Source organism: Anomaloglossus baeobatrachus, chromosome 5 (genome assembly GCF_048569485.1).
Source record: "Anomaloglossus baeobatrachus isolate aAnoBae1 chromosome 5, aAnoBae1.hap1, whole genome shotgun sequence".
In the NCBI taxonomy this organism is placed as follows: Eukaryota; Metazoa; Chordata; class Amphibia; order Anura; family Aromobatidae; genus Anomaloglossus; species Anomaloglossus baeobatrachus.
The window spans coordinates 65,974,572-66,001,421 of NC_134357.1; the positions used below are offsets into that span (position 1 = coordinate 65,974,572).

The following is a 26,850-nucleotide window of genomic DNA, read 5'->3' on the forward strand; positions in this document are numbered from 1 at the left end:
CATCTGCTCCATTTTCTGGGACAACAATTTGCTATAATATTGCTTCCAGTAAACCTTGGAGGAGAGTCTTGTCCACAGAGATTACAGTCCACAAGAGGTAGCTACAAGCGCATCCATCTGTGCACCATCATGGATTTTGCTGGAACTTGTAGTTCCACACATCTGCAGATTTGGGTTTTTTTTCGTTTATTTTTTGCATTTTCCTGGGGTAAGTGCTGCCTTAATGCTCTCCCCATTAAATCTCCAATTACTTAGCGATTCACAAATATTGGCTTTGGTGGTTTTCCAGATAGTTATTGGCAGATGCGGACTTGTCCCGGTCCTCGGCCATGTGCGGGGAGGAATACTCTGCTTTTATTACAGTTTGTGATCTGGGGAATTGGCCTTCATGGGAGATTCTCCATCTGAAGTCGTAAATTACTGCAGAGGCTCAAACTCCTGAGATTTATACTGATGGCGCTATAAATTATTATCCAGTGGATTTCATGTTTGCACGGGTAATGCGTGGAAGACATCGCTATCGATCCGGTGCAGATGCCCAGTCTGCAGCCCCCAATGCCCCCTGTGTACTGGGGACGGTTAACCCTTTCCCAACCACAGTGATGATGTATGGGAACTTTGCTGTGGTTCAGTAGAAGTTTATGTCCTGGATCTCTACATACACAAGAAATGACAGATCTATGGGTGCCAGAAGCCTCCCTGTAGTCTATTAACTTGTGAATGAATGTCCTCTTAATTATTAACCAGAAAGCCAAATACCCAAGGCCCAAAATCCAGCACTGATCAGGGATAGATAGAAACAGAGATAGATACAGAGATAGATACAGATACAGAGATAGATACAGAGAGATACAGATACAGAGATTTATACAGATACAGAGATAGATACAGAGATAGATACAGAGATAGATACAGAGATAGATACAGATACAGAGATAGATACAGAGATAGATACAGATACAGAGATAGATACAGAGATAGATACAGATACTGAGATAGATACAGAGATAGATACAGAGATAGATACAGATACAGAGATAGATACAGATACAGAGATAGATACAGAGATAGATACAGAGATAGATACAGATACAGAGATAGATACAGAGATAGATACAGAGATAGATACAGATATAGAGATAGATACAGAGATAGATACAGAGATAGATACAGATACAGAGATAGATACAGATACAGAGATAGATACAGAGATAGATACAGAGATAGATACAGAGATAGATACAGAGATAGATACAGATACAGAGATAGATACAGATACAGAGATAGATACAGAGATAGATACAGATACAGAGATAGATACAGAGATAGATACAGAGATAGATACAGAGATAGATACAGATACAGAGATAGATACAGAGATAGATACAGAGATAGATACAGATACAGAGATAGATACAGAGATAGATACAGATACAGAGATAGATACAGATACAGAGATAGATACAGAGATAGATACAGAGATAGATACAGATACAGAGATAGATACAGAGATAGATACAGAGATAGATACAGATAGATAGATAGATACAGATACAGAGATAGATACAGAGATAGATACAGAGATAGATACAGAGCTAGATACAGAGATAGATAGTGAGATAGAAAAGATAAGCAATAGATAATGAGCACTAGATAGAATATATAGATGAGATGACAATTATGTATGTAGATAATAGATCAGTCGAGAGATAAATTAGATTAAATAAATATATGATAAATGATATATATATATATATATATATATATATATATATATATAATGACAATAGATAGAAATACATGATAGCTACAAACCGATAGCATAGGAAGTTGATAGATGAGCAATAGAGAGATGATAGGGGAGATAGACAGAATAATTGGATGAGATTTTTTATATATATATATATATATATATATATATATATATATATATAGTGAGTTTTTTTACCTCAGAATCTGTAAAACCAAACCAGGAGTGGGCAAAAAAATACAGAGCAGTGGTGCCCGTCTTTCTATTATACTTTTCCTCTGATTGTTCCACTCCTGGTTCTGGCTACATATACTGAGGTAAAAGAAAACCTCACCAGATACTCAACGTGTGAACGTGGCCTTAAAGAGATTGCCCACTTTTAACAGCCTCTCAATACTAAACAGGTCCTCCAGTGAATAAATGTTTCCTAAATAAGGGAGCCCACTCCATTATGCAAATTTATATATAGACAATATCAAGACACATGTATGTATATATATATATATATATATATATATATATATATATATATATAAAGACAATCGATAGATAGATAGATAGATATTTGCATGATGGGTAAAATATACACAAAGATATGAGATTTCACATTCATACAATAGAAAACTGGATTTCTATATACTGCTCAAAAAAATGAAGGGAACACTTAAACAGCAGAATGGTATTTTAGTGTGCCCTTTATTTTTTTGAGCAATCCCCTTATTTCTTCCATGTGTATATTTTGACAGTGATCCCCATACTCAGTGCTGGATATATTCCACCATACACTCTGGGTCACCTCCTTGTTGCAGAACGGCCCCTTCTGGCCCCCTGTCCCTAGGTGTTGGGCTTGTCAACAGTATTTTATGGTCCTTAAGTAAAGGACTCTATTCCTCATCAATAGCCGCACCATTTTATAACTCATTGACCAGCAGCTCTTACTACAACAGGTGTTTCCAGTACAGCCGGCACCGTAGTGCTCACACCCCAATGTATATTACATGTAGGTGAGTGTACTATAGACCCCCCACCCCCTGGAGTAACTTTACTCTTCCCCTGTCTGGAAGTGTTTCGTTATCTCTTATGAGGTGTGAGCACTAATTGTTTTATTCATTGACTGATGGGCACAACATAGAAGATAATAGGAAGCTATCAGTCATCTTTTTACTACAACAAGCCTAAAAGTGAAATGATATGTGCTGTTATCTAGAGTAAACACTCCCTGATAACCTGCCCTGTGTACCTGTCACCTGGAGATAAATGACTGCTTCACAATAAATATACTCCATTTGTAACTCCTGAAAGGATCATCATCCTCATAATGGTAGAGTGCAGTCTGCAGGTAGAGGCAAGCACTATACAATGGTACCACAGAGAGCACCACGACCACATAGGGCACTACGTCTACATAGGGCACAATGTCCACACATGGCACCACGTCCATACAACACAAAACGTCCACACAGGGCACAATGTCCACATAGGGCACCATGTCCACACAGGAAACAATGTCTAGGGCACCATATCCACACAGGGCACCATGTCGAACCAGGGCACAGTGTCCTCACAGAACACCATGTCCACACAGGGCACAACATCCACACATGGCAGAACGTCCATACAGGGCGCCACGTCCACGCAGGGCACCATGGTCACAATGTCCATACTGGGCACCATGTCCACACAGGGCACAATGTCCACACAGGGCACCATGGCCACACCGGGCACAATGTCCACACCGGGCACAATGTCCACACCGGGCACAATGTCCACACCGGGCACAATGTCCACACCGGGCACAATGTTCACACAGGGCACAACATCTACACAGGGCACCATGGCCACACTGGGCACAATGTCCACACAGGGCGCCATGGCCACACCAGGCACAATGTCCAAACCGGGCACAATGTCCACACAGGGCAATATGGCCACACCGGGCACAATGTACACACAGGGCACCATGGCCACACATTTGTCTCTCTCTTGCTTCTGGCCAAGTCTACACATTCCTTCAGTCAATACCTTCAAAGTGCCCAATCCTAGCAATTTTCCCTGCTACTTATGTATGCAGGAAGGCAAGTCAGCCCCTGAAGGTGGAACATATCATAAGCCAATATGTATATAAATCTGGCCAGGAGGCAGGCTCAGCTCTGTCCTTAGGAGTGATAGACTAGACCCTCTTCAAGACATCAATCAGTCCTTCTCCTCCTGCTGCTGCTGCATAGACCTGCTGGTGAGTATATCCCATCTTCTTAGCTTTCTAGCTCCTGTACAACACCTGTTAGTAAAGTTTTATGAAGTTACTGTAAATGTCTTCCTTTTTTGTAGCTACATTTTTCTTCTTAGATTATCACCTCTAAGTTGTAGGCAGGAATAAGGAAGCAGCAGGGTGGATATTAATGTGGAAATTGCACTGGAGATGTGTAGCCTGCAGCTATGCCCCTTATCTTTCAGAAATAAATCTTCTTGGTTAAGCTTTTTCTTTTCTCTTTTTTGGTTAGGAATGGGGGTGATCTAAATATATCACCTTCCACAGCATGCCAAATATATAATAAAAATGTGAAAGCTGCAATTTTAGCCTTCTAATCAGCATAGCTGGATCTCCAGTGCTCACTATTTATTTCTTTTCAAGACTAAAAATAACTCCTTTAAAAAGGAGGAGGGAAATCTTAAATCACCTTCAGAACATTTTTTTTTTCTTTTTGGAGTTTTTTTTTATTTTTTAGGCTGAATAGACGAGGTCTCCTTCATATTTACTGAATTGTTTCTTCTTGCATTCAAGAACTGTGGGGAGATCTTCATGGATTAATCAAAGTGTTAAACATCTCAGAGAGAGAAAAAAAAAATTAACCCGCCTCCCAGTGTCAATTAAACCATTTTCAGTGAGTGAGGCTGACTCTCCAGAGCTGGTAGTCACTTGTACAGTTGGAGGTGACACTAATTGCATAAGAAGCAAGAACCAAGCTGAAGCCTCCAACCTCCTGGAGACAAGATGTTCCTCACTACAGACCTCAATTATATGTCATTCCTGGAAGCAGCTTTTACATCAGTCCTGTCCCTGGTGTTACTCCTGGTTGTATCTCACCAGTTATGGTCCCTGAGATGGCACAGTACTAGAGATCGCAGCAGCAATTTACCTCTGCCCAAGGGGTCCATGGGCTGGCCATTTTTTGGAGAAACCCTTCACTGGCTTGTGCAGGTAAAAAAATATAAAAATGCATTTATTCTGATGTATTACTTTCTATTGCCATAATTACAAAGTTATAACAACTTAATGGGTTTATCTATAGCTCTGAAGAACTACAAGTACCAACAAACCCTTTGTATTATTTTTGTAGTTTGTTATTATAGGGAATCTAAACTAAACAAATTAGTGTTTGTAGCAATTGCGTCAATCTGTACGTTGCAGAATAGCAACAGATTAATATATCTCCGTCACTAGATGGATTTGTAGTTAAGAGAACTACAAGTATCAGAAGAGCTTTTTTCAGTGGTACTTAATCCGACTATGTAAATTTGTCTCAATTATGTTTACATTTACTGAAATTCCTAAATAAGTATTATTTTTTAGAAATGGTGGGACCACAAGTACCAAAATATTTTTCCAGCTGCTGGATAGCTGAAGACTGACATTGAGATGCCAGGTTATTCAGGGATTAATTTTACTATAATTACTAAAGCTATTGATATTATAACTTAATGCTTTTTTCATAGAAGTCAGGTAATTGTAATATTAGGTTCAAATATAATATTGTTTACAGAATAAGTAAAACATATATTTATATATATATATATATATATATATATATATATATATATATATATATATACACACACATACTATATATCTCTCTATATATACATACTATCTCGCTCTCTCTCTCTCTCTCTCTCTCTCTCTCTCTATATATATATATATATATATATATATATATATATACACATACATACATTATATGTGTATGTATGTATATATATATATATATATATATATATATATGTATATATATATGCATACACATATATATCATATATACACATACACCTACATTTTATATATATATATATATATATATATACATACATACACGCTATATATATATATATATATATATACATACATACACACTATATATATATATATATATATATATATATATATATACATACATACATACATACATACATACATACATACACACAATATATATACTATATGTATACTTGGGTGCCATGCTGTAAGTATAGTTCCAAGCTGCTGGAACTTGTAGTTCCAAACTGCTGGCAATCTAGATTTACCAAGACTGACTTTGAGACCCCAGGTCATTCGGGGATTAATTTACCATAATTACTGAAGCTATTGATATAATTTCATGTTTATAGAACTTTGACCTCAGGTAATTGTAATACTATGTTTGAATATAATATTGTTTAAGGAATAAATAGAACGTGTATACTTAGGAGGCATGCTGGAAGTTGTAGTTCCAAACTGCTTACAATCTAGATTTACCAAGACTGACATTGAGAACTCAGGTTTCTATAATTACTAAAGCTATTGATATTATAATTTAATGTTTATAGAACTTGGACCTCAGGTAATTGTAATCTTAGGCTTGAATATAATATTGTTTAAGGAATAAATAGAGTGTGTATACTTAGGCACCATGCTGGAAGTTGTAGTTCCAAAGTGCTGGCAATCCAGATTTACTGAGGCAAATCCAAATCTATCCTTATTAGATTGATACCGATATTATTAATAATAAGAAGGTTTTGAGATCTGATCTGATTGTAGCATAAGCCAGGGATTATTAACCTGCTATGATATATTCTCTTTGCTGATTGTGATTTACTACTTTGTGGCCACTTACAGGGCTCAAACTTTCACAGTTCCAGAAGGGAAAAGTATGGGAACATTTTTAAAACCCATTTGCTGGGGAAACCATTGATTCGCGTGACCGGAGCAGAAAATGTCCGTAAGATCTTGTTAGGAGAACACCACCTGGTTAGTACACAGTGGCCGCAGAGCACCCAGATCATCCTGGGATCCAACACTCTGGTGAACTCCATTGGAGAACTCCATAGACACAAGAGAAAAGTGAGTAAAAACGAAATCCCATCATGGTTTCACAAGTTTGCATTTTGATTGTGTTCTTGCCCATATGGATTTGTTATCAATGATCTTCATAGACCATGCGGTTTTGGATCTGATAATGGACCATCATGTGCCATCTAATTCTTCTAAGCCATTATATGACCAGTATAATTGCATTTTTACAAGTTGTGATGCTCTCGTCACATGTATGAAGATGTTACAGTTTTGCTCAACCTAGTTGGTAGTCATATCCAAGTTCTGTTCTTTTTTAGTTCTTTAGTTTCTAACATACTTGTGGCATTTTTTGTTATCCATGAGCCACAATGGCTTTCTATAGAAGTGTTTTCTATAGGAATAATAAAGGGATGTTCCTTTTAATGGATTGCCTTCCTTAATTTTTAGATTATGGCCAAGGTGTTCAGCCACACGGCGCTGGAGAGCTACATCCCTCGTATCCAGGAGGCTGTGAGTTTTGAGTTGCATGGCTGGTGCAGGGAGCCAGGCTCCATCTCCATGTTCTCCTCTGCCAAAGCTCTTACTTTCCGCATTGCTGCTCGCATTTTGCTGGGACTAAGCCTGGGGGAGAAGCAATTTAAGGAGCTGGCCCGAGTCTTTGAGCAACTGGTGGAGAATCTCTTCTCTCTCCCTCTCGACATCCCTTTCAGTGGTCTCCGCAAGGTATGTACTGAATATCCAAAGCACATCCAGTTCATGCTCCTTCTTCATTCAGTGCCTTGTTTGCTGGTTAGGTCATGATTTATATACTGGTTCTCCAAATTTTAGCTATGCTGCTATTCATTTACAAAGAGTAAGTAACTGGGAATAGATATGCGGTGAAGGCGAGACCAATATGACTTCCAGCTATACAGCATCCTCCGAGGACTGCCGCCTCTCAACATGTCCCGCAATAAATGTCACCTCGCCACAAGCCAGTGATGCACCATGAATGGACCATACATAATGACCTGACCCCCTATATTGAACAAAAATAATTTATGGACATAAACAGAGCAAGAAGCCTGGATCAGGGTCCATAAATCATATGCTGAATGGGGCAGGCCGTGTGCCCCATAGTAATTCGAGTGTACGGAATAGGCTGTTTTAGTGCTGTCCTACAGCTGCTCATTTAGCAAACAGGCATGCGATGTAATTGTTCAGTAAGATCAGCGGTGAGGGTGAAAACACAGAAGAGTGAAAACATTGTCTTGCGGCTAACTGTCCAGCTGAGTGCAAGACAATGAGCAGCTCCAGGGACTCTTCAGAGCAGGGTCTTAATGATTCCCTGCTATTTCCGAGCCAAGCAGGAATTTTTCTAAGACACAGAGGCAACAAATTTTCCTAAATCCCCCCCAAAAAACAAATCGGAATCTTCTTGCGTGATCATTCAACTAGAAATATCTGCACCAAGTCTGCCGTGTGTGAACGGATCATATCCACAGCATGCTCTACAGTGTTTTTTTCCACGGATTTCACTCTTTGCATTGTAATGGGGTAAATTCCACAATGAAAATAAGCAAAACCTGCAATATGCTCCTATTTTCATGCAGACGTTTTGCATTACATGTGATTAGGGTTTTGAAAAAACTCCCATCCACTTGTACTGTAAATTTCTGCTGCTCACCCATTTGGACCGATGTCCAGACTGATGTCGTGCACACGGTCGGGTTTTTTTTCTCATACATGGAATTAATAAAAAAAAAAACAACCAATTTCTAGCAGTTTTCAGGATTAGATTTCACCAGTGTTTGGTCAGCTTAAAAAAAAAATTAAAAAAATAAAAATTGCAATGTCCCCCACCCACCATTATGATGTTAAGAGAGGTCAGCATACGGATGTGCGATTCAGAAGCTGTATGTGTATATTTCCACTTACCTACTGTATTAACTGTTTGAACCGAGTGATTTTCATCTGTATAAAAACAATTCACCAAAACAAAGACATGTGAACAGCGCCATAGGATATAATGGGTTCATATACTATCCGTGAAAAACACGATAGAACAAATACATGAAAAACAGATGTCTGAATGAGATCTGAAGCGGCCAGTAAGGCCTTACATATTTCAGACTGTAGAGCTACAAATCCATACAGGCAGAAATGAACTGCAGGTTGCAGGACTCTGGTGCATCATTTGGGTACATGTGAAGCACTGGTGGAAACAGACGGAAAGGGCCCCTGTGCAAGAACATTACATGGGGGCTTTGCAGTCCAATATCTCATCATAATGTAAAATTCCAACTGATTTGGACCCCCTGACCTCTTGAGCCCATTTACCTCTTGGGCTCCCATACCTCTTAGGCCCCCTTACCTCTTGGGCCCCCTCACCTCTTGAGCCCCCTCATCTCTTGGGCCCCCTCACCTCTTGGGCCCCCTGACCTCTTGAGCACCCTTACCTCTTGGGCCCCTTTACCTCTTGGGCTCCCTTACCTCTTAGGCCCCCTCGCTTCTTGGGCCCCCATACATCTTGGGCTCCCTTACCTCTTTGGCTCCCTTACCTCTTGGGCCCCCTTGCATTTTGGATCACCCTACCTCTTGGGGCCCCTATACCTCTTGGGCTCCCTCACCTCTTGGGCCCCTTTACCTTTCACGCCCCCATACATTTTGGGCTCCCTTACCTCTTGGGCCCCCATACCGTTTGTGCTCCCTTACCTCTTGGGCTGCCTTACCTCGTGGGCTCCTTTACCTCTTGGGCCCCCATACCTCTTGGGCTTCTTTACCTCTTGGGCTCCCATACCTCTTGGGCTTCTTTACCTCTTGGGCCCAGATACCTCTTGGGCTCCCTTACCTCTTGGGCTGCCTTACCTCGTGGGCTCCATTACCTCTTAGGCCCCCTTGCCTCTTCAGTCACCCTACCTCTTCGACCCCTATACCTCTTGGGCTCCCTCACCTCTTGGGCCCACTTATCTCTCTGGCCCCTGTGCCACACAGCTTGCACCATTGATATGTCCACCCTTGTGATGCTTTGCAATTTGTGATCCTTTCCATGAATACTCAAGGGGTTGTTTTCTACTTTAGCCACTTCTTAAGTGTTGTATTCCCCAGATTAAAAGAACATTAAACAGATACCCCTGCACTGCATCATTACGGCAGACAACATCCGCTGATGTTCGCATTCATTGTTATTTGGTGTCAGCGCTGCAGACAATCAGTGGCCACTTGCCCCAAATTTCTGAGTGAAGTGTGAGTACTGAAACCCATTACCAGCTGCTGATCGTCTGCAGTACTTATGCAAAAACTGGTAGACACAGCACCGATATTGCTGGTAATGGTGCCAATGTGGTAAGTATCTGGTTATTTTTTTTATCTGAAAAGGAAGAATATAGCATTTAAGGATGGGTTGTCCAAGTAGTGGACATCCCCTTTAAGGGATTGCATCAGTAGAGCCATAATATACTCTCATCATGTTAATGAATGAATGACTGAATTAATGAATTTAAGATGGCCAGAAAAAGAGGATTTACGGATTCTTCAAAGTTGCTTAGAAGTATACACTCATATTGCATTTTCTTTTAGTGCTGACAGGTTATGTATTTCCACAGGGTATAAAAGCTCGGGATACTTTACACCAATACATGGAAGATGCCATTAAAGAGAAAATCTCACGGAGAGATCCTGAAGTGTGTGAAGATGCTCTGGACTACTTGATTGACAGCGCCAAAGAGAATGGCAAGGAGCTGAACATGCAGGAGCTAAAGGTGCAGTAATCATAACACCGCATGATAAAGTTTTGTCATTAGTACAACTGCTGGAGGCATTAACACATCATCATCAATGAAGATAACCAAAAACTTACATATAAATATAGCAATAGTCTAAGGCAGGGGTGGGCAATTCATTTTCCCGAAGAGCCACTTCAGAAACCGTGACTGGTGAGAAGGCTGAACCAAGAGGCTGAAATTTAGTCTGCTTAATTATAATATTAACTATAATTCTTATTTTATAGTAATTGTATCACTTACTATTGAGCACAATTAAATATGCTGACATCCATTATATACCATATGATACTTCACATAGTCTCCTATATACTGTATGAGAGCCCAAACAGCCCCATCCATTCAGTTTGAGCCTCCACATAGCTCCCTATATACAATATGAGCCCACACTTAAGGTCCAGTCACACTAAGCAACTTACCAGCGATCCCAACAACGATAGGGATCGCTGGTAAGTTGCTAGGAGGTCGCTGGTGAGATGTCACACTGCGACGCTCCAGCGATCCCACCAGCAACCTGACCTGGCAGCGATCGCTGGAGCGTCGCTACACAAGTTGCTGGTGAGCTCACCAGCAACCAGTGACCAGCCCCCAGCGCCGCGTGGAAGATGCTGCGCTTGGTAACTAAGGTAAATATCGGGTAACCAACCCGATATTTACCTTGGTTACCACTGCACGGAGCTACACGTGCAGAGAGCAGGGAGCAGTGCACACTGAGCGCTGGCTCCTTGCTCTCCTAGTTACAGCACACATCGGGTTAATTACCCGATGTGTACTGCAGCTAAATGTGCACAGAGCAGGGAGCAGAGCACAATGCTTAGCGCTGGCTCCTTGCTCTCCTAGTTACAGCACACATCGGGTTAATTAACCCGATGTGTCCTGCAGCTAGCTACATGTGCACAGAGCAGGAGCCGGCACTGACAGTGAGAGCGGAGGAGGCTGGTATCAAAGGTAAATATCGGGTAACCAAGGACAGGGCTTCTTGGTTACCCGATGTTTACATTGGTTACCAGCCTCCGCAGAAGCCGGCTCCTGCTGCCTGCACATTTAGTTGCTGTCTCGCTGTCACACACAGCGATCTGTGCTTCACAGCGGGACAGCAACAACTAAAAAATGGCCCAGGACATTCAGCAACAACCAACGACCTCACAGCAGGGGCCAGGTTGTTGCTGGATGTCACACTAAGCAACATCGCTAGCAACGTCACAAAAGTTGTTCGTTAGCAGCGATGTTGCTAGCGATGTTGCTTAGTGTGACGGGGCCTTTAGCCCCTATATATAGGATGAGCCTCCTCAAAACCTACTATATACAACAGGAGTCCCATATAACCTCCTATATAGCATCCCACATAGCCCCTCGATATACAGTATGAGTCCCCACATAGCCCCTCTATATAAAATATGAGTCCGCACATAGCACCCTATATACAGGCTGAGCTCCCACAAAGCCTCCTATATACTGCAGGAGCCCCATATAGCTTTCTATATTCTTTATGAACCCCACGAAGCCTCCTATATACAGCATGAGCCCCACATAGCCTCCTATATATAGTATGAGTCCCTGACGACATAGTCCCTCTCTATAAAACATGAGTCCCCACAAAGCCTCCTATATACAGCATGAGCCCCACATGGCCTCCTATATACTTTGAGTCTTCACATAACTTCCTATATACATGAGCCCCACATATCCTCCTATATGCAGTATCAGCACCCTGTATAGCCCCTCTATATAAAACGAGCCCCCACATAGCCTTTCTTTATACAGTATGAGCCCCCACAAAGACTCCTATATACAGCATGAGCCCCCACAGTCTCGCTTATAGATGAACCCCACATATCCTCCTATATACAGTATGAGCCCCCCACTTAGCCCCTCTATGTAAAACATGAGAGCGCACATAGCCCACTATATAAAGGATGAGACCACACAATGCCTCCTATATACAGCAGGAGCCCCATATAGCCTCCTATATACTTTTTGTCCCCCTATATAGCCTCCTATTTACAGTATGAGAGCATACACACATGAAAAAAAACAAAAAAAAAAACAGTACACCTTGCTCTCGCTCTGTTCCAGCCTCTGGTGCACTAACCCTCCACACAGCAGACGCAATGATGTGACATCGCGTATGCTGCTCTGCACACTGATTGGTGGAAGGAGCACGCAGCCCTTGTTCACCAATATATTCCCTACTATCCGCAACCCAAGAATGCGGATAGTGGTGACGTCAGGCGGTGGGCAGCAGTGGAGGGATCGGTGCAACTCGCGGTCCACAGTTTTCAGCCCTTCAGCGTTCTCGGTTTGTGGGCCGGATGTAGTCCCTGGGGTGTACTTTGCCCAGCCCTGGTCTAAGGATCAATAAGCAGCCACTTGAGCTGGCCATACATCCCTATGATCACTCGGCTAATCACAAGTATTAAATAATCAGTGCCGATACCAAGATACAGTAACAGCACCTACAATGTGCAAATCCTATAATTACATTCTGGTCCGTGGTGCAAAAATTCAGTTTCTTCTTCTCGTCCTATATTTACATTTTTAAATATTTTTTTAAATAAAATATTTAAAATCCTTTTTTTAATTTAAACATTTACCATGGTCTACAGCAGAATGACTCTCACTCCCTCACCCCTTAATTCACACCCAGTACCTAGGACACAAATATCACTTCAAACTGTATTTTCTTTTATATTTATAGGTACAAAGTCTTAAAAATATGTAAAACATGTTTTTTAAAATATATTTTGGAGGAGTAAATAACAGATGCAGTGGAAAAGCTTAAAATACATTCAGGCAACATTTACATGTATAAATTATATGTGCAGATGTCAGAGTCATGACATTTACAATTTTTATAGTTCCTGCCACCTAGGTTTTTATAAGGGCTTTCAGCCGAGCAGAAATTAAGCAACCCCCCTCCCATAAAAGTGAGGGATGCGGCCTCAGGAGCATTATATAAACCTGGAATATAGATAGATGGCAGATTGTAGGTTATTATTGGTACATTATCGGACGTGTTCCCGAGATCCTACAAAAATCCACAACAGCATATTATAAGGGCTCATTCAGATGGCGGTATTTCTTGTGCGCATTCTATCCTTATTTTTCAATAAAAGTGCTTACAGGTTATTGACATGTCCATGTATTTTTACGTAATGAGTGGTCCGGAACACGGCACAGAGTCATGTCCAGTTTTGATCCAAGGCACGGATTTAATTTGCCAATGCAAGTCTATAAAAAAAAACCGTGCTACCCAGATTTCACCGATTCTCTGCTTGAAAGACTGCCATCAATTTTTATTTTTTATTTTTTTTGCTTACGAGAAACACTGATGAATCAGCTGTAAAAACTGATGCATGGACAAGATACTCATGAAAGACACTGATGAAGAACAGTCCATATTTTTATGAGGCAAAAAATATAAAAATCACTGACGTCTGAATGAGCACTTACATGTACATATAAGTTATAGACCTGATCTCCTATCATTTAGCAAGAAACCCTTTAATAATCTGAATCAAGCCGAAAAAACAGATTTAAGCCCCCATACATATTAGATGAATATTGGCCGAACCTGCCGATAGAGGTGATTGAATGTGTATCGGCGGAGGGGTGGCCCAACTGATCTTCGGGGAGATGGCAAGTGGGCATGTCACATTTTGGACTCCTGATCACCTTATTTTCCTAGAGGTAAACTGCCACCACGTCTGGAACAGCTTTCTCATAGAGAAAACAGGTCGCAATGACGGTTCTGTATATGGGAGAGCCAGCCGAGATAGCTGTCCAAGGCCTCTTTTACACGTCCGTGAAAATCACGCACGTTTTTCACGGACGTGCCAGAGGTGCGTATTGCCCTCGGTGTGCCTTGTAGATGGCATACGTGAACTTTCTACTCACCTGTCCCTGGCGTCGCTGTCCGTGGTGCTGAACTTCGGTCTCCGGTCCTGCCGACTCCCCGCTGCTGCTGCTTCCGGCCGTAGTGAAGTGAATATTCAATTAGCATAATGAGCGGCGTTCAGCAGCAAGTGACAGCAGCGGCAGAGACAGGGGGGCAGGAGAAGGTTAGTAAAGATTTGTTTTTTTTCTCACAGACACGTCTTCTCTCCGGTGCGTGTCACACGGAACACATCCATGTGGTCCGTTTGCATAATGTGTGACACGTTTGCGTTCCGTGTGATACCCGTGATGCCGGAGAGGAAACGGACATGTCAGCGTGAGAAACACACGGACACACGTAAGTACGGAACGGACACACGTTCCATGCGCAAATACTTACGTGTGTCCAAAACCATAGGAATACCTAGTTCTACGTGTGTACGTGTCTCCGGTACGTGAGAAAACCGCCAAACACATACCGGAGGCACGTACGTGTGAAAGAGGCCTAATGCATATCGAGGGCTACAGGTAGCAATCGCTCCCGGTTTCCCTGTACATGAGTGTTCAGCTGTTTTCAATGAACACAGACAAGATGGCATTTGCCAGAGGTGACTAACAGCCCCTGAAAACAAACAAATCAAAACTTCAAATTCTAGCTCAATATTGTTCTATCCTGACGGGTGAGAGTTGGGACGCCCCCATATGCGTCAGATGTTTGGCCGGTCCCACCAATATCAGATGGTCCAGCCAACAGTCATAGAGCAATTACAGTAGCAGATTAGTAAAGTACGTGACCGAGCTGGATAGTTCAAAAAGTGAGATCTCACAACCCAGAAGTATAGGCCTGATTTCTACATTTTAAGAGGGGAGGGGATTCGGAGCACTTTTGAGTGGTTTTGCCACTAACTTGTGGCAGGGAATCTGCCAATCATATAATCGCGGCCACGTGACTGGAGCATTTTTACAGAAGATCTTCGGTACACGAGTCGAGCCGGTCCGAGCGTCCAATCTGCCCTTTTCGAGTATTGAGCTCTTAAACGTGTGTGCACAGTGTGTGCCGTATGAGGACTCATAAGTCTGCAGTCACATAGACTGACTGCAGACATGGATTTAGACCGAACTGGTGATAGATTTTCTTTAACTGTAACCACTGAACCTCCCATACTTACACCTCTGAAAATGCACACAGAGATTCATCACAGGAATATTACTTACAATGATGTCCAAACTCACCAATGTCACAATACAGAAATAAAACTCACTGATGTCAGATCGATACACAAAGTGTTGACAGAAAACAGGAACAAACACACTGACATCACAGCCCGGGTGTAATAAATATCTTGAAGCCATTGGAAAGAATTATTGCAAATTAAGGCATATTTATCAAAGTGCTCTAATTCTCAGCAAACTTATACTAGACAGTAGTGATGAGCTGGCATTACCATGCTCGGGTGCTCGGTACTCCTAACCAGTGATGAGTGGGCAATACCATGCTCGGGTGCTCGGTACTCCTAACCAGTGATGAGTGGGCAATACCATGCTCGGGTGCTCGGTACTCCTAACCAGTGATGAGCGGGCACTGCCATGCTCGGGTGCTCGGTACTCCTAACCAGTGATGAGTGGGCAATACCATGCTCGGGTGCTCGGTACTCCTAACCAGTGATGAGTGGGCAATACCATGCTCGGGTGCTCGGTACTCCTAACCAGTGATGAGTGGGCAATACCATGCTCGGGTGCTCGGTACTCCTAACCAGTGATGAGTGGGCAATACCATGCTCGGGTGCTCGGTACTCCTAACCAGTGATGAGTGGGCAATACCATGCTCGGGTGCTCGGTACTCGTAACCAGTGATGAGTGGGCACTACCATGCTCGGGTGCTCAGTACTCATAACCAGTGATGAACCGGCACTGCCATGCTTGGTACTCATAACTAGTCATGAGTGAGCACTACCATGCTCAGGTGCTCTCTATTCTCAACTAGTGATAAGCGGGCACTACCATGCTCTGTACTTGCAACGATCAGTTGGACACTCAGACGTGCGCTGCTGGAGTTGCGAAGATCTTGCAGAAAAATGCTTGAGTTCCCCATTGACTTCCATTACACTCGGTACACGAGTTGAGCGCCCAAATGCTGGCTAGGAATACCAAGCACCCAAGCATGGTAGTGCTCTCTCATCACTAGTTACGAGAACCAAGCACCCAAACATAGTTGTGTTTGCTCATCACTAGTTATAAAAACTGAGCACCTGGACATGGTAGTGTTCGCTCATCACTAGTTATAAGTACCGAGCACTCAAGCATGGTAGTGTCCGCTCATCACTAGTTACGAGTACCGAGCACCAGAGCATGATAGCGCTCCTCATCACTAGTTATGACTACCGAGCACTTGAGTATGGTAGTGCACTCGAGTATGGTAGTGGCCAATCATCACTAGTTATGAGTACTGAGCACCCGAGCATGGTAGTGCTCGCTCATCACTAGTTACGAGTACTGAGCACCCGAGCATGGTAGTGCCCGCTCATCACTAGTTAAAAATAATGAGCACCCGAGCATGGTAGTGCTCGCTCATCACTAGTTACAAGTACCAAGCACCTGAACATGGTAGTGTTTGCTCATCACTAGTTATGAGTACCGAGCACCTGAGCACGGTAGTGCCCGCTCATCACTAATAAGCGTAATCCCTGATTCAACATTTGCAAGTTACTTTTCTTTTTTTGTCTTGTGGTATTAGTTGCTGTTTTTACACAAAATTCTTCCAAATAGCGCACTTGGATGGAGCAATTTTCCAGAAGAACCATTCTTAGGGGCACTTTGCACACAACGACATCGCTAGGCGATTGTAGCGATGCCGAGCATGATAGTCCCCTCCCCTGTCGCAGCAGCGATATCTTGTGATAGCAGCCGTAGCGAACATTATCGCTACAGCAGCTTCACATGGACTCACCTGCCTTGCGACGTCGATCTGGCCGGCGACCCACCTCCTTATTAAGGGGGCGGGTCGTGCGGCGTCATAGCGACGTTACACGGCAGGCGGCCAATAGAAGCGGAGGGGCGGAGATGAGCGGGACGTAAACATCCCGCCCACCTCTGTCCTTCCGCATAGCCGGTGTGAGCTGCAGGACGCAGGTACGAGATGTTCCTCGCTCCTGCGGCTTCACACACAGTGATGTGTGCTGCCGCAAGAATGAGGAACAACATCGTACCTGTCGCAGTCGCGTAATTATGGAATTCCCAGACACTACACCGATGATACGATTACGACGATTTTGCGCTCGTTAATCGTATCATCTAGGATTTACACACTACGATGTCGAGTGCGACGCCGGAAGTGCGTCACTTTCGACATGACCCCTCCGACATCGCACCTGCGATGTCGTAGTGTGCAAAGTGCCCCTTACTCTGGATATAAGGCGCAAAGACAATGATGAATCTGGAAATACGTTTACATCATTTAGTATTTGTCTTACTTTGTGCCAGTAATGTGCAGCACAATTTGCGCACATTTTTAGCGCATGGAATTGCACGTTAAACTACACCTTTTTATTTTCTTTAGCAAGGCTATGCCTCCTAGTTGAATAGATCGTAAAATTGTTTAAAAAAATAATATATATATATATCTATATGGTGCAAATCATGAAAGAGTTTTTTTGGGGGGGTACAAATTCCACCAGGATTGTGGCATATGTAGCTTGATAAATATGCCCCAAAGTGCCACAGTATATTAATACTGATTACCGCGATGTCACAGTTCAGGAGTAATAAGGAGGTTGCATAGGCAAGTGGTAGAATAGAGGTTAGGCCCCAGCACCCCCTATAGTTTTCCTCTGCATTTTTATCTTCTCAAATTTTCAAAGGACACGCTAGTAACACTTGACTCAACGCGTATGTCATTGATAGTGGTCCCCAATGGTCACTCGCTCCAGGTTGCATCATATGATGGCAGATGTTTTGTAGCCCAGCCAGTTATCGTTATTATCTTCTCCTGATATTTTATTGCATTATATTTTTTATCTCTTGCTAGGAATCAGCCATTGAGCTTATGTTCGCTGCCTTCTTCACCACGGCTAGTGCCAGCACGTCGCTCATACTTCTCTTACTCAAACATCCGTCTTCTATACACACGCTTCGACAGGAACTGGCATCACACAGCTTAATCAAGCAATGCCACTGTCTCCATTCTTCAGACAATCCCAATAATAACGGTGTCGAGGAGCAGTGCGTGACCGCTGGCTGCCATTCATCCATCCTGCTGGGTTCAGAAGGACACGTGAAACAGATATGGGAGCAGACAAAACTCATCTTAGCAGATAGAAATGAAAGAGAACAGATTTTAAGGAGCAGAACCCAAGAGGGCATGCAATGGGAACACCACTGCAATAATGGACTATGCCGGCAGGACTCGCCTGACCAGTTGGGTTCCACCACGTTTCCAGAAGAAGAGGAGGGCTCCACGTGTCAATGTCGTTGTCACTTGAACCTGACTTTGGAGAAACTGAAGGGGCTTCAATATTTGGATTGTGTAGTGAAGGAAGTTCTGAGACTGCTCCCACCGGTCTCTGGAGGATACAGGACGGCTCTGCAGACCTTTGAACTGGATGTGAGTATGAACTTTTTACTTTCCAGGGAATATCTCAGGGGAAATCGAGTACAAGTTGGTTTTCTATGGGCATGTTCAGTGCCTTATTGTATGCAGCATGTTTGTATGAAATGGATATTCAGGAAGCATGGCTTAATGTATGGTTTTGTGTGAGCAGGAGTGGTGCTGTATAAACACGTAAGATGATGCCCTGTGAGCATGACTTCCAAGTGTGTTGATAGTATTAACCCTTTCCCATAGATCGTATCAAAGTGTAATACATATTAGAGGGGATTACGTAATACCACAATGTATCAGGGGCTCAAATTAAAATAAAAACTGAGAAATCTCTAACTGGGCAAAATCTGGTTGGAATATGATCTTCTTCAGGCCATTGATGATATATTTCAACCTCTTCCAAGGTGACAGGTGATCACTACCAGATAGTTTGGGGATTTGACTTCTGAAATCCAATCAATTGCTAGTACAGGTGAAGGTGGACCTTTTAATGAATTTTATAAAGAAAAACGGAGTTTGTCTTCCAGTTTTTGTAGTCGGCACTGATTCTGGATGTTTTTCTTTTTATTCTGTGCCCCTCTATTCTAAAGTTATGCCCCCTGGTTAGAACGGTGCACGTTTTCCCTTTAACCAAATCGGTGTCTACTACCAAACACCGCTATGGGCTTTGCGTCCAGTCAAAACACAGCTGTACCTACCGAGAAGTTCTGTGGAATCCGTCCAGTTGGTGGAAAGGCAAGGTTACACCATTTTTTCCAAAAGACAAAACTATAGAACAGAGGGGCACAGAAGAGAAAGAAAAGCTGTTCCAGAATCAATGAAGCAGTGCCAATCAGTTTTATAGAGTTACTCGATTTATATGAATAAAAAATCCAGTGAAAGGTCCTCTATAAATATAGCAGAGACCGAGTATGCCAAAGCCACTTCTTGTATTCTCTATGGTACTGTTGGAGATTGCCGAGTACAGCGCTGTGCCATCTCCGACATTCCCATAGATAATGAATAGTAGGCCAGTGTATATACTTGATCACATTCGAACAGGATTCCCCTGCTCTTGAGATCAGTGGTGGCCTCAACATTCAGACCCCATCGATCTAGGGATTATCATCAACAATCCTATGATGATATTATTACCTGTGGGTAGGTGATAACTAAAGTGGGCTTTACACGCAACGATATCGCTAACGATATGTCGTCGGGGTCACGGAATTCGTGACGCACATCCGGCGTCGTTAGCGACACAGTCTATGAGCAAGTGTTAACGATCAAAATTACTCACCTAATCATTGATCGTTGACACATCGTTCATTTCCCAAATATCGTTGCTGGTGCAGGACGCAGGTTGTTCGTTGTTCCTGAGGTAGTACAATTCGCTACGTGTGACACCCCTGGAACGACGAATAACAGCGTACCTGCGTCCTGCCAGCAATGAGGTGGGCGTGTCGTTAATGCGGCTGGTCTCCGCCCCTCCGCTTCTATTGGCGGGCCGCTGTGTGACGTCACTGTGACGGCGAACGAACCTCCCGCTTAAAAAAGAGGTTGGTCGCCGCCCACAGCGACGTCGCTAGGAAGGTAAGTAGTGTGACGGGTACTAGCGATTTTGTCCCCCACGGGCAGCGATTTGCCCGTGACGCACAAACGACGGGGACAGGTGCTTTCACGAGCGACATCGCTAGCGATGTCGCTGCGTGTAAAGCAGCCTTTACTCTTACTAGAATACCCAATTAAGCTGGCTATACACATCAATAAGTCATCCCACCTCCGCACCTCCCCCATATATTAGTTGTGTCGAACATGTATGTTTTCAATGGGGAAAGTGAAGTAAGCCGCCGTTAGACCCCTTTAGACGAGACATAAAGGATTGAGAATTAAAATTCCACAAACCTGGTCCTTCTCTACCCAATGTCATCTGTCCAAAAAGAGTCGAGAGGACTTTGTACATGTCCTGTTGAAATCGGTGGGATCGGCCAACCTTGTTCTATTGTGTATTGGGGGCCTTGGGTCACACAACCAAGTTATACAGAATTAAAGCGCTGTTCTCAGTACGCAGCTTCAGGAGCGCACTGTTCCTCGGCCACCCACTGCCTGCTAAGATGGGGACGGTGCACTTCTGAAGACTGACAGTTTGCATGGTTGCAACACTGAGCTAAATAGCGCTCTCCCAAGCTGCTAGCGATGGCAACTTTTCTTCTGCTTCACGGGAGAAGTTCAGTGAGACCGAAGCAGGCTGGATCTGGCTGAAAAGCATAGAGAGCAATGTTCCCCAACCCCAGTCCTCAGGAGCCACCAACATTGCAAGTTTTCAGGATTTTCTCAGCATTGCACATGTGTTGGTATTATCATCTGTGCAGGTGAATAATTTATCACCTGTGCAACACTAAGGAAATCCTGAAAACATGCACTGATGGTGGTTTTTAAGGACTGGAGTTGGGGCACACTGGCATAGATCATACTCGTGGCAAGCTCCATGCTGGGTAACCAGCCACTCTGAGACCATACAAAGACCAGAAACCTTGGCAATGAGCTGTACACTATAAAATGTAAAGTCTCGCAGTTCTTGAGAACCTAAAACAGGGTTCCCATGAACTTTTTTTCCCCTATACCGGTGTACTGCAGTGTTATTATACTCACCTACCGCTGCCTTCTCTGGTATCCAGCCCCACTCCTCCTTTGAGTGACGTCACCCCTTCTGCAGACTCTTCGGATCACACTGCACTCTGAGTGACTCAGAAGTGACTTTTACTTTGTAAGTCTATAGAGCCTCAAAACAAGGCTCTAGTCTATAGACTTACATTGTAAAAGAGACTTCAGGCAACAGATAGTCATCCGGAGAGAGGTGACATCACTGAGGTGAGGTGCGGCACTGGATACCAGAGAGGGAGGTGTGATAGATGAGTAAATTAACGCACTGACACTACAGTACATACCCATATACACAGATGGGTGGTGGAAATTTCATGGGAGGGCTTCATTAATAGATGTACATTTTTTTTTGTTTTTACAAGCACTTTGCAATTTTACCTATTTCTGAACTTAAGTCAATCTTTTAACTGACCTGCTGCAATTAGGGGTCACTCTTGAAAACTTGTGTCTGTGATAAAACCCCATTCCCTAGTCTACCTCTCCCCACAAATCATAACATATACAATCCATATTTCTTTGGGAATTACTAAACATAGAGCAACACATCCAGGAATCCAGCTGTACTGAAACTAAAACCTCACGTCTTGGAATCATGGAATCCTTCGATGAATCTGAAGGAATGTCTTCCTCCCAAGGATGTTCCTTGATCGCCCCCTTTTGGTTAAAAGGAGAACTCTGGTTACTATTAGCCACAGAGACTGCTGGGGGTTGGATGAAAATATTTACGCACATTTCTTAGTGTTTTTTTGTGTGTTACTTGATGTAGCTTTTGTTTTAACTCTTTCTGATAACATATTGTTTATCTTACAGGGTTACCAAATCCCAAAAGGTTGGAGTGTCATGTACAGTATAAGAGATACCCATGAGACCGCAGCAATTTATCAGAACGCTGACTCTTTTGACCCAGATCGGTTCCGTACAGAAAGAGATGAAGGCAAAGCCAGCAGATTTAATTACATCCCTTTTGGAGGTGGCATTCGTAGCTGTATCGGAAAAGAACTCGCACAAACCATATTGAAAATTCTCACGATTGAGCTTGTGGGCACTGCCAAATGGGAATTGGCTACACCAACTTTCCCTAAAATGCAAACTGTCCCCATAGTGCACCCTGTGGACGGACTGCAGCTCTGCTTCCGATTTTTAACTTCTAGTGACAATGACACAATGTCTGAAAAATTATGATCACTCCCGAAAAACCAGCCGTGCTCCTAACACTTATCCTAAATTATTTCCTTCTGGATTCCCAGCAGGGGGGTCTGTACTATCTGTAATGTAGGTGAAAATATTTTATTATTTATAAAGTAATATTTATATGTAATTAGTCATTAAAACAGATGTGGGTGACGCTGAGCTGTAAGGGGAAGACATTACATTTCTGACATCTGAGTTCTGTGTATTCTGGCTTGTAATCTAAAGAGGTATCTTCATACAAAATGTCACCTTGGTGTTAGCGCTTTACCACTTAGACTAATCTTGGAGAAGTCCTGTCCAAAATAATAAAAAGCTTGCCTTAGAAAGATCTAAAAAACAAATTCCACTCTATTGGCAGTGTTCTCAGCCCAACTGGTGAGACATCAGATCTAGAAGTTTTGCTTTAACATCTGGTAGATCCCATGTTGGTGAATTTTGGTCATGGAGGTCGAATGGTCTCATCAACACTTACGCTTAGTGAGCCATTTCCCGATTCATAGACCCAATGGTGCCATTGGTGGTGCCAAACATTGCCAAGGTCTGATCCTTCTCTTAATGGATACAATTTCCAACACGTTAGACAATCTAAGTCAATGGTGGCTGTCTGAAGTGGTCATAGGCTTAAAATATAGCACTTCGACTCTTGGACTTTCATCCCGAGGGGCTAAAATATCAAACAAACCCACAACCAGGGATCAGATTAGACAATTAGGGCTGCTTTCTTCCACTAACATGTCCGGTGTTGTCCATAATCTGTGCTTGTTGTTACATCCCGGACCTATTTATTGGAGTAAGACTAAGCTCCAAAACCAGACATGACCATAAGTGGTGCTGTTTATGGAAGATGAAGGCTGCTCCTTCATTAAGTGCTGATTAAGGATTATGATTTGGGTCCAACATGTAAAACAAATGAAATTCAAAACAATGTAATTGCCAAGGGCCATAGATATTAAGTACTACTGAACTGGTTTACCGGTCGGTCACTTACTGTTTATTACATCAAGTCCTTACAATGGTCTATGGATCCATTGCACACAGACCAAAAACATGGAAATCTCCAAAATCAGACAGGTTACTCCTTGGCCAACTATCTACGGTCTGTAGCCAGTTGATTAGCAGAAATGATAATTATGCAAAGAATTAAAATTTGGTTTATCATTGCAAAGAACTGATAATTATTAGATTTTAGAGTGTAGGTGACTAGTAAACGAATAAGAGGATATTAAAAGCCCCCAAACAGATAGACTAAAGTCTGGAGGGCTCCGAGGAGGGTGTAATGTACATGAAGGCCTCCCAATAGATGATGTCGGAGGCGATAAGAGTCAGACAGATTTAATTTTTACACTCAGCCCTTTGGTTATTTAGGAGAAAAGATGCTCTCGACTTTGAAAGCCCAAACATTTAGCCAAGCCGAAAGGTTACTTTTATGGGGGGATTTTAGAGAGACAGGGGACTGCCAACTGAGTGCTCATATGTTAGCTATATTATGTGCATGGGGGTTATATCTATAAAACAATTTAGATGCCCATAGTTGGATCTAAGTGGAGCTTGCAGCCGGTTCACAGAGCCACCCTGGTCCAGGTCGGATATCAGAAGAAAGGAGGAAGCCTCCAGCGACCAAGAAAGGCAGTAGGTGAGTATTTAAATGAAATTTCTTAGACGCTGGAGGCTTCTTCCTTTCTTCAGTTATATCTTATGGTACCATACTGGGGTCACCTCTTTTACCCAAGGGTGTTTGTGACATATATATATATACATACACCTTGTGTTTCTCTTTTAAAAATTGAGACCAGCCTGGTTGATCCTATTCCCTTTGTTACTGTGTGATGTGACCCTGTACTAGACTCCCCTTTCCAGAAGAACTGAATTTTTACTATACTATGGGTGGGTAAATGGCCAAGTACTCATGGTAAGGGTACGCTCACATTTAACGTATTTTCGGTCTGTGTGCTGTATTTAAAAAAAAAAAAAATGGAGATAACATGCACAGTATCTGGACCAATGTTACTCGTGTGAACTAGTACATAGGCTACTTTTCACATGGACCTCCGGTTCAGTAAAAAAAAAAATAGAAAAATAATACATTAATATATACAGTATACAGCATTCTCTAGTTTGGTCGTTTTACCGACCAGACTAGTGGGTGTAATAGCAGGCACCTTCGGCACACGTCTGCCATGAGGATGAGCACACTTACCTAATCATGTCTGATAGTCAGCGGTCATGGGCAGTCAGCGGTCGTCGGAAGTCAACCAAAGAGTGTTGAACGGTCAAACAACCACTAGGCCTTTGGCAAACCCCGGCACCATAAAGGGGCACCAATTTTGATCTTTTCTCTAGGGTTCCTTCTCTTCTACAGTGCTGGCAAAAAGTATTGGCACCCCTGCAATTCTGTCAGATAATACTCACTTTCTTCTTGAAAATGATTGCAATCACAAATTCTTTGGTATTATTAACTTCATTTATTTTGCTTGCAATGAAAAAAACACAAAAGAGAATGAAACAAAAATCAAATCATCGATCATTTCACACAAAACTCCAAAAATGGGCCAGACAAAAGTATTGGCACCCTTAGCCTAATACTTGGTTGCACAACCTTTAGCCAAAATAACTGGGAACAACCGCTTCCGGTAACCATCAATGAGTTTCTTACAATGCTCTGCTGGAATTTTAGACCATTCTTTTTTGGCAAACTGCTCCAAGTCCCTGAGATTTGAACGGTGCCTTCTCCAAACTGCCATTTTGAGATCTCTCCACAGGTGTTCTATGGGATTCAGGTCTGGACTCATTGCTGGCCCCTTTAGTAGTCTCCAGTGCTTTCTCTGAAACCATTTTCTAGTGCTTTTTGAAGTGTGTTTTGGGTCATTGTCCTGCTGGAAGACCCATGACCTCTGAGGGAGACCCAGCTTTCTCACACTGGGCCCTACATTATGTTGCAAAATTTGTTGGTAGTCTTCATACTTCATAAGCCATGCACACGGTCAAGCAGTCCAGTGCCAGAGGCAGCAAAGCAACCCCAAGACATCAGGGAACCTCCACCATGTTTGACTGTAGGGACCGTGTTCTTTTCTTTGAATGCCTCTTTTTTTTTCCTGTAAACTCTATGTTGATGGCTTTTCCCAAAAAGCTCTACTTTTGTCTCATCTGACCAGAGAACATTCTTACAAAACGTTTTAGGCTTTCTCAGGTAAGTTTTGGCAAAATCCAGCCTGGCTTTTTAATGTCTCGGGGTAAGAAGTGGGGTCTTCCTGGGTATCCTACCATACAGTCCCTTTTCATTCAGACGCCGACGGATAGTACGGGTTGACACTGTTGTACCCTCGGACTGCAGGGCAGCTTGAGAACTTGTTTGGATGTTAGTCGAAGTTCTTTATCCACCATCCGCACAATCTTGCGTTGAAATCTCACGTCAATTTTCCTTTTCCTTCCATATCAAGGGAAGTTAGCCACAGTGCCATGGGCTTTAAACTTCTTGATGACACTGCGCACCGTAGACACAGGAACTTTCAGGTCTTTGGAGATGGACTTGTAGCCTTGAGATTGCTCATGCTTCCTCACAATTTGGATTCTCAAGTCCTCAGACAGCTTTTTGGTCTTCTTTCTTTTCTCCATGCTCAATGTGGTACACACAAGGACACAGGACAGAGGTTGAGTCGACTTTAATCCATGTCAACTGGCTGCAAGTGTGATTTAGTTATTGCCAACACCTGTTAGGTGCCACAGGTAAGTTACAGGTGCTGTTAATTACACAAATTAGAAAAGCATCAGATGATTTTTCAAACAGTTCCAATACTTTTGTCCACCCCCTTTTTTATGTTTGGTGTGGAATTATATCCAATTTGGCTTTATGACAATTTTTTTTTCTTTTTTTCATTGAAGACAAATTAAATGAAGATAATAATACCAAAGAATTTGTAATTGCAATCATTTTCAAGAAGAAACTGAGTATTATCTGACAGAATTGCAGGGGTGCCAATACTTTTGG

General features: G+C 42.7%; 1 protein-coding gene across 1 annotated transcript; it reads left to right on the forward strand.

Annotated features, from left to right (window-relative positions):
• The first annotated feature begins 3,912 nt into the window (after positions 1–3,912).
• Positions 3,913–26,782, forward strand: CYP26C1 (cytochrome P450 family 26 subfamily C member 1). Its single transcript, XM_075348573.1, has 7 exons — positions 3,913–3,983; positions 4,533–4,949; positions 6,621–6,845; positions 7,245–7,520; positions 10,382–10,537; positions 18,459–19,034; positions 22,485–26,782. The coding sequence occupies exons 2-7, from the start codon at positions 4,743–4,745 to the stop codon at positions 22,854–22,856; spliced, it is 1,812 nt and encodes a 603-aa protein (XP_075204688.1). The 5' UTR covers positions 3,913–3,983; positions 4,533–4,742; the 3' UTR covers positions 22,857–26,782.
• Positions 26,783–26,850: the final 68 nt, after the last annotated feature.